The sequence below is a fragment of the Lipotes vexillifer genome, unplaced genomic scaffold, assembly GCF_000442215.2.
Source record: "Lipotes vexillifer unplaced genomic scaffold, Lipotes_vexillifer_v1.1 scaffold3, whole genome shotgun sequence".
In the NCBI taxonomy this organism is placed as follows: domain Eukaryota; kingdom Metazoa; phylum Chordata; class Mammalia; order Artiodactyla; family Lipotidae; genus Lipotes; species Lipotes vexillifer.
In genome coordinates this window covers 805,352-816,827 of record NW_006783631.1, presented here as the reverse complement: position 1 = coordinate 816,827, position 11,476 = coordinate 805,352, and the positions used below count along the sequence as shown (strand labels likewise).

Below are 11,476 nucleotides of genomic sequence, written 5' to 3'. Positions count from 1 at the left end.
TATATATATATATATATATATATATATATATATATATATATATATAATAGATTAAGTATATTTATAATAGATTAACTGAATCACTTTGTTGTATACCTGAAACATTGTAAATCAATTAAAATTTATTATACTTCAATTTAAAAAAAAGCACTAAAGACAACTAAGTGAAAGAGAAGATACAGGAGAAGGAGTTAAGATAAGAAAAGAGCAAATAAGAACTTCCTCAGGAAGATACCAAGAAATTTCAGGGCCTCTGGCTATTAGGGACAAAGGAGAAAGGTCCTGGCATGAGAAACAAAGATAGCTCAAGGTATTAGAGTTACGAATAAACACTGGAGTGAGTGAAAATATTAAGTATTGTATTTTATGTATTATTTGGCTCATTAAAATGAAATGACAAATTGCTTCTATTTATCAAAAGATCTAAATCAATGCAATCTATATAAAAAAGAATGAATTATAATCACAATAATTATAAGACTCACATGTGCTAGGCATTTTATATGTTATTTCATTTAATCTAAAAACAGCCTTAAAACATAGGCTGGATTATAATGCTCATTTTATATTTGGAAAAGCTGAACCTTACAAGAGGTTATGTAACTTGTTCAAGGGCACACTGTTAGTAAGTGACAAAACTGGAATTTGAAGCCAGGCAGTTGGATTCTGCAGACTGAATACTTACTGTCCACATTCAATAGTCATAACAAGGAATGTTATTTTCTATTCTACTCTTCCAAAAAGGGTCCGAACAATTGTAGACAATTTTAAGCACTGTCATAGCAATATGTTGGCTGGATTCTTAATAAGGAAAATAACTAATAGCTCTCAGGAATACAATTCTACACCAATATCAAGTTAGTTAACCAATAGATGTTAGAGGCCTCTGTACCCAGTAGTATACAGTCACAATATAATCTCACAGAAAGTATGAATGAATTCAATTCCAAAGTCAATTCCAAGCTGGAAAAACCTAAGAGTCAGGTTTTTCTGAGGACAGGAGTTGTCTCCTGCTGACCTTAAATCCAGGAAGGAAAACTGGTAAGAGTAATATAAATATAATAAATTGTTTCAACAATGGAAATAAATGTTTCCTCAATGCTGCATCAAGAACTAACAGAAAACATAAGGCTTACCTGTGAAAACATGGATGTACTTTAAAAACATCATGCTAAGTGAAACAACCAGTCACAGAAGGGCAAATACTGCATGATTCCACTTACATGAGACATCTAGTCAGATTCAGCTAAGTGAAACAACCAGTCACAGAAGGGCAAATACTGCATGATTCCACTTACATGAGACATCTAAAATAGTCAGATTCATAGAAGCAGAGAGTAGAATGGTGGTTTCCAGGGGCTGGAGGGAGGAGGGATGGGGAGTTGCTTTTCAATGGGTATAAAGTTTCAGTCATGCAAGATGAATAAGTTCTAGAGATCTGCTAGACAGCACTGTGTGTGTAGTTAACAACACTGTATTATATTCCTAAAATTTTGTCCACAGGGTAGATCTCATGTTAAGTGCTCTCACCACAATTAAAAAAAAAAATGGCTTTTACAAATCTACTATAACTTTGATATGACAAATATATCACAAAGAAAGAAAGAAAGAAAACAAAGGGAGCATAGAGCTTGAGTAATTGCTAAGCAGACATCCATAAACCAAACTATATGTGTCATTATTCCCAGGAGTAACATTGAGTGCAATTTGGGATGCAAGAAGCACAAGCAATTACACACCCTTCCATATTATTTAGTGGTGGTGTCCTCGAGGAACTCATACAACTGACAGCTGTCCCAGTTATCTACACATATAGGACTTCTTCTGTTGTTTTTTAATCAGAATAGTGCCATGTGAGACATAAGAAAAATTCTAAACTCTTTAGGTTCCTTTATTTCAAAAACAAATAAAATACTTACATTATTAACAGAAGAGCATACTGGTTTCGGTCCGTAAAATCTTTGGGAAAGGACAACTGTAAAGGAAGTTCTTTTAAAGAAAGAGCAAAATATTAAAGATGGAGAGTCATTTACATGTAAAACTATAAGGTGCAGAGAAAGTTTTTTTTTTTTGAATAACATAGCATGCACAAAACTTTACCATAGTCATCAATATGAAGCGTTTTAATTTCTGACTTTACTCTCTTCTTCTTCAGGATAGCTTCCTTCAGCATAGAATTGCTTTCCAATATAAAATATTCTATAAGTCAAAAAGGATAGTGTAAATAATCTCTATGTGTTGATTAAGAAACAGTGTAACACAAATAATTATCCATCATTACCATTTGACAGGCACTGTGCTAGTCACCGATTACTCTCTCATAAATTCTCTTCTGGATTATTACAACAGTTTTCGAACTGAGCTTCTTTATTCCAGTGAAATTGTCTCCAGTTGCCCCATATACTTGGAATTAGCATTTATGTTTTCAAAATGTAAATCTGATCATGTTAATGTTATGCTTAAGAATATATTTTAAATAATACAAAATTATCTAGCACCCAATGATTTAAAATTCACAATGCCTGAATTCTAATACAAAGTTACCAAGTGTGCAAAAAGTCAGGAAAATATCGCCCATGATGAGTACAAATTTTATTCAATAGAAAGAACCCAGAAATGACACAGATGCATATAATAGATAATAATATTAAAACAGAGATTATAATTACATTCCATGTATTAAGTTTACAAAAAGCCTGAGGATATTAAGGAGAAATATGAAAGACATTTAAAAAACAAACAAGTTAAAATTCTAAAAATAAGAATTGAAAAATTTGAGATACATGAAAACTATAAAATCTAAGATGAAAAAATACTGGATAGGATTAACAACACATTAGATACTGCAGAAGAAAAGATTAATGAATTCAACAATATAGCAATAGAAAATATTAAAATGTTTTTTTTTTAATAAAAACCGAAAAAAAAAAAGAGAAAACTGGCAAAACATGAAGGGAGAGAAACATCAGTAACTTGCTGGAATTTTGACTGCTATATTAAAAATATAGATTTATTGGGGATTTTTATATACTAAAAATAGTGAACTTTCTAATCCATAAATATGTATGCATGTATATACCCATTTGAGTCTTTAATTTCTTCCAGAAATGTTTGCTTTCATTTTAGCAGACTGACACATTTCTATTAGATGTATTATTGGATAGTATATAGTATACTATAGTATATAGTACATAGTTTCAGATATTACTTTAAGTAGTTATTTTTAACTATTTTAAAATTTTGCATTGCCTTATAGTATATAAAATAGTTGATTTTTGTATATTAACCTATACTTGTAATAGCCCTGATAAATTCACTCATTATTTCTAATAGTATTATGAGTGTGTGTGGATTCCTTTTTTTTTTTTTGTCTATTTGGTTCTGTTTTGTTTATATCTTCTGCAAATAAAGGCAAATTTTTTAACCTATATTTCTTTTTCTTGCCTCATTTCACTAAGTCCTCTAATACAACGCTGGAAAGAGGTGGTGAGAGCAGACATTTTTACTTTTTCCCAGTTTTGGGGGAAGTGCATTGTCTTCAACATTAAGTATGATGTCAGTTGTAGTATTTTTGTACATACCATTCATCAAATTAAATCTTTTTTTTTTCTTCTGGCCCAGTTATTATTACTACTTTATTATTATTGTTGTTTTTCATTTTTAATCAAATATTTTTTCTAAATCCTTTGAGTTGTTGACAGTATAACATAGTAAGTTGCCTTGATTAATTATTGAATAACATATTAATCATGCATGCCTCAGGTAAACCCCACATAGTCATAATATATTACCCTTTTATAAATTGCTGGGTTTTTCTTGCTACTGTTTAGTTAAGGAATTTTGCATCAATATTCATGTGAAAACTTGATTTATTTTGTCCTTGTTATGTCTGTGTTGAATTTGGAATCTGGTTAATGCTGGCCTTATATTTTCTGAGAGTATAGGTGAACTTGGTATTAATATATTAAATGTTGAACAGAATGCACCAGTGAAGCTACTGGAACTGGAATTTACTTTGTGGGAAGAGTATTAACTGTGAATTAAAACTTTTAGTAGATAATATATTTATATATAATAAATTTATATATAATAAATTTATATATTGTATATCTTCCTGTTTGAATGGTTAGCAATTTTTCTTTTAAGAAATTTACCCATTTTATCTAAGATGTCATATTTACTGCCCTAAAATTACTTATAATATTCCATTACTGGCATTACAATGTTTGTAGAACCTGTTATTAACATCATCTATTTCATTAATGAAAATGACAGTGTACTTTTTCTTTTAAGGCTCTATCTAGAACTTTTATCAATTTTATTTATGTTTTCTAAGAAAATATTTTTGGTTTTTAATATGTTTTTCTCTACTGCCAGTCCATTTTCTATTATTTCTATTCTTATCTTTATAATTTCCTTCCTTCAACTTACTTTGGATTAATTTGCTCTTTTTTTTCAAGTTTCTTAAGGTGGAATCTTAGATGATTGATTTTAAAGATTTCCTTTTTTATAAAGTAAGAATTTAGAGACATAAACTTATTTCTAATCACAATGTTAGGTATCCCTAAATTTAGATTAGTTGTGTTTTCATTTTCATTTGGCTCAAAATATTTTCCAATTATTTTCTTAAATTCTTCTTTGATCTTTGTGTTATTTAAAGATGGATGTCTGATGGCAACACATTCTTGTTTCTTTTTTCTTGATTCTTTATTTTGGCTTTACTTTTGAAGGATATTTTCTAAGTTTGTTATTCTATGTTGATAGTTTTGTATTGCTTTGCTTCCCATCAGTATACTAAAGATTTTTCTCCATTGCTTTTCTCTGATGAGAAGCCTGCAGTCACTCTTGGTTTTCTTACTAGGTATGTAATATGTGGAAGTAAATGTCTTTTTATTTTTGTATCCTGCTTGAGGGTTGTTGAGCAACTTTATATTTTTCATCAGATTTGGATTTGGCCATTATTTCATCAAATATTTTTTCCATTTCAACTTTAATTTAAAATATTATAGATATGGATATTGACCTAAACTATCTTAGGCTCTGTTCATTTCTTTCATTAGTTTTCTCTGCATCTGGAAGTGTCCATAGATAATGTTTCAAGTTCACTAATATTTCTCCTGCAGTGTCTAATTTGCTTTTAGTATTTTTCAGAGAAGTTTTAATTTCACATATTTTAAGTTCTTAAAATATATTCTATTTATCACTACATTCATTTTTTCTTGATATATTGTAGCATTTTTATAATAGCCAATTTATTGTATTTGTCAGTGGATTCCATAATTTCCATCATATCTGAATTTGTCTTAATTCACTGGCTTTCTTTTCCTAGTTATGAGTCATATTTTCTAGCTTCTATATGTAGCCAGTAATGTTTTATTGGATTCTAACCACTGTGATGTTTACATTGTTGAATTCTGGACATCATTCTGTCCTTTTATTAATTGTTGGACTTTGTTATAGCAGATGTTTAAGCTATTTGCAGGTCAGCATTTTTTTTTTTTTTTTTTTGCGGTACGCGGGCCTCTCCCTGTTGTGGCCTCTCCCGTTGCGGAGCACAGGCTCCGGACGCATAGGCTCAGCGGCCATGGCTAACAGGCCCAGCCGCTCCACAGCATGTGGGATATTCCCAGACCAGGGCATGAACCCACGTCCCCTGCATCAGCAGGCGGACTCTCAACCACTGTGCCACCAGGGAAGCCCCAGCTTAATTATTTGAAAGCTTTAAAAAATATTTTATTTAGTGTGAGTTTGAATGACCTTTTCTCTATGACTTGTTAAGCTCTAATACTAAGGCATGACTCTTCTGGGATCTCTCCTAAACATTCCAGTGTTCTGACTGTTTGGATCTTTAATATATCCCAGCACTGTGTGAGCTCTGGCTTTTCCCAGGCTCAGAGTATCTTCCTATGTATGCTCAGCTAGGTATTTTCAGCAACAGATGCAAGATGATCCCTTGTAACCCTATGCAGATTCCTGGTGTCCTCTCTCTCTGTCTCTTCTTGTGCTCCAGTGTTGTCCACCTTCCCAACATTCCAGAATCTTCAACCCATCTGAACACCAATTTCTGTCTCAACTGTGACTCTGAGATACTCTTATACACTTACTTAATTGTTCCTCTTTACCCTAGAATTCAAAAAATAATTCTAGCCAGAGAGCCAGGACAATTACAACATTCACCTGACTTTTTCCCTTCTTTCAGGGATCAGAGGTCTATCGTGACTCTTGTCCCATGCTTGAAAAGCGTTGTTTCATGTATTTTATCCAATTATTTTTGAAAAAAAATTCTTTTATTTTCTGTTTCACTTTTCTTTTCTTTCTTTTTGCCAAGAGGCCATGTCTACTTTCAGGTACTCCATGGCCAGAATAAGAATATTATTTTAATTGTCAATGGTTTATCATTGAAACTTTATTGTTAATTACAAATTCCTTAGGATGAAATATAAGGCTTTTATGATCTGGCTCCAGCCTGCCCTATAGCCTATACCTTTTATTTATCTTAAATGTTTTGTTTCAGCCACATTGAACAACTTTTATCTTGCAAGTGTAAATAGTTTCATTCCTCATGATTGTGTATTCACATTCTTTCTTCCAGAAATGTTTTCCACTAAATTCCTCTTTTTTGAACTGTGTCCACTTCTACCAGAGAAATTATCATATTCTATTATAACCATTAAATTTTCTGATTCTGGCTTTGGACTGTGAATCTGTGTGATTTCAGGCACACCAAACCACCTCTCTTGTAAATAATTTTCGTCCTCTATAATACAAATTTGGGAAATAAGATGTTCTCAGAGATTTCTTCTATCTCCCTGATACAAGAAATTTCAGATTATTTAAATAATAGCATATTTTCAAAGAATCTATCCCAAATATTCAATTATAAAATTTTAAATGTGAATACTTCAACTTTATACACTTTCATTAAGGATTCAGCATTTATAATGTAAGACTTGTCATAAAAATGCACTTAATGAACTTAATTGTGGATAAAACCATTCTTTTTGTATTGAGAAACCAATATCACCTGATATTTGTTAATGACATAGGCAGCAATTTTTACACTAAAGCCCATTAAACTTTTACCTTTATACCTTACTAGAGAGCATCTTGTTGGATAAATATTTTTATAAGTGAAAAATAGTTTATTGTATTACAGTGACTAGTTAACTAAATAAATGAATGAATAAATACAGCTAGAGGCAGCAATATGAGAGTAATATACTAATAATTTCTCATGGCTTCTCTTTATTATCAAAAATGAATGGGAAAAAATAAATTACATGAGATAAGAGAGAGTTGAAATTTTTTCACTTCTAAATCAAAGGTATTCATTTGCTCATGGTAAAAAAAAAAATCAACCCATGGTCACAGAGAAATAAAATTATATTTAAGGAAAAAAAAATACAGAAGAAAATACAGCCATTTTCAAAAGCACACAGAGTTTTTTTCATGATAAATTCAGAAAATATGTTTCAATCATAGTTTTTTGTGAAACATTATGAAGACAAGGTAGTATTAAGACATGATTTTAATTGTGGGATTGAGAAGGAAAAGAGGATTAAAATGAGAACAGAAAATTAGGAAGAAGGAAGAAAGGGAGAGATGAGAAAATATTACAGAGGAAGTATAAGGAGGGATGAGAAGGAGATGCAATGGAGAGAAAGGGAGAAAGGGAAGAGACGAAAAATGAATTAAAGTAAAAGAAATCATATACACACAATTAAGGAGAAAGAAAAAATGAAAATATAAAAAGAGGAAAAGGAAAGATAGCAATATGAGACAAAAGACTTTGAAATACTAAGCAAAATTTTACATATATATATCATTTCTTAGTCACTGAATATTTATTTTTATTTAAATTTATTTATTTTTTTATACAGCGGGTTCTTATTAGTCATATATTTTATACACATCAGTATATACACGTCAGTCCCAATTTCCCAATTCATCACACCACCATCCCAAACCCCGGCCGCTTTCCCTGCCTGGTGTCCATACGTTTTTTTTTTTTCTATTTCTGTGTCTCAATTTCTGCTCTGCAAACCGGTTCATCTGCATAATTTTCTACGTTCCACATATATGCGTTAATATATGATATTTGTTTTTCTCTTTCTGACTTACTTCACTCTGTATGACAGTCTCTAGATGCATCCACGTCTCTACAAATGACCCAATTTTGTTCCATTTTATGGCTGAGTAATATTCCATTGTATATATGTACCACATCTTCTTTATCCATTCAACTGTCGATGGGTGTTTAGGTGGCTTCCATGACCTGGCTATTGTAAATAGGGCTGCAATGAACATTGGGGTGCATGTGTCTTTTTGAATTATGGTTTTCTCTGGGAATATGCCCAGTAGTAGGATTGCTGGGTCATATGGTAATTCTATTTTTAGTTTTTTAAGGAACCTCCATACTGTTCTCCATAGTGGCTGTACCAATTTACATTCCCACCAAGAGTGCAAGAGGGTTCCCTTTTCTCCACACCCTCTCCAGCATTTGTTGTTTGTAGATTTTCTGATGATACCCATTTTAACTGGTGTGAGGTGATACCTCATTGTAGTTTTGATTTGCATTTCTCTAACAATGATGATGTTGAGCAGCTTTTCATGTGTCTGTTGGCCAGTTGCATGTCTTCTTTGGAGAAATGTCTAGGTCTTCTGCCCATTTTTGGGTTGGGTTGATTGTTTCTTTAATACTGAGCTGCATGAGCTGTTTATATATTTTGGAGATTAATCCTTTATCAGTTGATTCGTTTGCAAATATTTTTTCCCATGCTGAGGGTTGTCTTTTCATCTTGTTTATGGTTTCCTTTGTTGTGCAAAAGCTTTTAAGTTTCATTAGGTCCCATTTATTTATTTTTGTTTTTATTTCCATTACTCTAGGAGATGGATTAAAAAAGATCTTGCTGTGATTTATGTCAGAATGTTCTTCTTATGTTTTCCTCTAAGAGTTTTACAGTGTCCAGTCTTACATTTAGGTCTCTAATACATTTTGTGTTTACCTTTGTGTATGGTGTTAGGGAGTGTTCTAATTTCATTCTTCTACATGTAGCTGTCCAGTTTTCCCAGCGCCACTTATTGAAGAGACTGTCTCTTCTCCATTGTATATCATTGCCTCCTTTGTCATAGATTAGTTGACCATAGGTGCGTGGGTTTATCTCTGGACCTTCTTTCCTGTTCCATTGATCTATATTTCTGATTTTGTGACAGTACCATACTGTCTTGATTATTGTAGCTTTGTAGTACAGTCTGAAGTCAGGGAGTCTGATTCCTCCAGCTCCGTTTTTTTCTCTCAAGACTGCTTTGGCTATTCGGGGTCTTTTGTGTCTCCATACAAATTTTAAGATTTTCTGTTCTAGTTGTGTAAAAAATGCCATTGGTAATTTGATAGGAATTGCATTGAACCTGTAGATTGCTTTGGGTAGTATAGTCATTTCCACAATATTGATTCTCCAATCTAAGAACATGGTATATCTATCCATCTGTTGGTATCATCTTTAATTTCTTTCATCAGTGTCTTACAGTTTTCTGATTACAGGTATTTTGTCTCCCTAGGTAGGTTTATTCCTAGGTATTTTATTCTTTTTGTTGCAGTGGTAAATGGGAAGGTTTCCTTAATTTCTCTTTAGGATTTTTCATCATTAGTGTATAGGAATGCAAGAGATTTCTGTGCATTAATTTTGTATCCTGCTACTTTACCAAATTCATTGATTAGCTCTAGCAGTTTTCTGGTGGCATCTTTAGGATTCTCCATGTATAGTACCATGTCTTCTGCAAACAGTGACAGTTTTACTTCTTTTTTCCAATTTGTATTCCTTTTGTTTCTTTTTCTTCTCTGATTGCCATGGCTAGGACTTGCAAAACTATGTTGAATAAGAGTGGTGAGAGTGGGCGACCTTGTCTTGTTCCTGATCTTAGAGGAAATGCTTTCAGTTTTTCACCATTGAGAATGATGTTTGCTGTGGGTTTGTCATATATAGCCTCTTTTATGTTGAGGTAAGTTCCCTATATGCCCACTTTCTGGAGTGTTTTTATCATAAATGGGTGTTGAATTTTGTCAAAAGCTTTTTCTGCATCTATTGAGATGGTCATATGGTTTTTATTCTTCAATTTGTTAATATGGTGTATCACACTGATTGATTTGCATATATTGAAGAATCCTTGGATAAATCCCACTTGAACATGGTGTATGATCCTTTTAATGTGTTGTTGGATTCTGTTTGCTAGTATATTGTTGAGGATTTTTGCATCTATTTTCATCAGTGATATTGGTCTGTAATTTTCTTTTTTTGTAGTATCTTTGTCTGGTTTTGGTATCAGGGTGATGGTGGCCTCATAGAATGAGATTGCGAGTGTTCCTTCCTCTGCAATTTTTTGGAAGAGTTTGAGAAGGGTGGGTGTTAGCTCTTCTCTAAATGTTTGGTAAAATTCAACTGTGAAGCCATCTGATCCTGGGCTTTGTTTGTTGGAAGATTTTTAATCACTGTTTCAATTTCATTACTTGTGATTGGTCTGTTCATATTTTCTATTTCCTCCTGGTTCAGTCTTGGAAGGGTATACCTCTCTAAGAATTCGTCCATTTCTTCCAGATTGTCCATTTTATTGGCATAGAGTTGCTTGTAGTAGTCTGTTAGGATCATTTGTATTTCTGTGGTGCCTGTTGTAACTTCTCCTTTTTCACTTCTAATTTTATAGATTTGAGTCCTCTCCCTCTTTTTCTTGATGAGTCTGGCTAATGGTTTATCAATTTTGGTTTTGTTCTCAAAGAACCAGCTTTTAGTTTTATTGATCTTTGCTATTGTTTTCTTTATTTGTATTTCACTTATTTCTGCTCTGATTTTTATGATTTCTTTCTTTCTGCTAACTTAGGGTTTTGTTTGTTCTTCTTTCTCTAGTTCCTTTAGGTGTAACATTAGATTGTTTAATTGAGATTTTTCTTGTTTCTTGAGGTAGGCTTGTATAGCTATAAACTTCTCTCTTAGAACTGCTTTTGCTGCATCCCATAGGTTTTGGATCATCGTGTTTTCATTGTCATTTGCCTCTAGGTATTTTTTGATTTCCTGTTTGATTTCTTCAGTGATCTCTTGGTTATTTAGTAACGTATTGTTTAGCCTCCATGTGTTTGTTTGTTTTTTACTTTTTTTCCCTGTAATTGATTTCTAACCTCATAGTGTTGTGGTCAGAAAAGATGCTTGATATGATTTCAATTTTCTTAAATTTACTGAGGCTTGATTTGTGGCCCAAGATATGATCTATGCTGGAGAATGTTCCGTGCACACTTGAGAGAAAGTAAAATCTGCTGTTTTTAGATGGAATGTCCTATAAATATCAATTAAATCTATCTGGTCTATTGTGTCATTTAAAGCTTGTGTTTCCTTGTTAATTTTCTGTCTGGATGATCTGTCCATTGGTGTAAGTGAGGTGTTAAAATCCCCCACTATTATTGTGTTACTGTTGATTTCCTCTTTTAGAG

At 32.4% G+C, this 11,476-nt stretch overlaps 1 protein-coding gene across 2 annotated transcripts in view; it reads right to left on the bottom strand.

Moving 5' to 3' along the window:
- Positions 1-11,476, bottom strand: part of DPP10 (dipeptidyl peptidase like 10) — a 681,887-nt gene that overhangs the window by 46,545 nt on the left and 623,866 nt on the right. For both annotated transcript variants that reach the window (XM_007456345.1, XM_007456346.1), the window contains exons 18-19: positions 2,101-2,199; positions 1,920-1,989 (exon numbers count right to left, since the gene is read on the bottom strand). In XM_007456345.1, the coding sequence (XP_007456407.1) occupies positions 1,920-1,989; positions 2,101-2,199 (169 nt within the window). The remainder of the gene's footprint in view (positions 1-1,919; positions 1,990-2,100; positions 2,200-11,476) is intronic.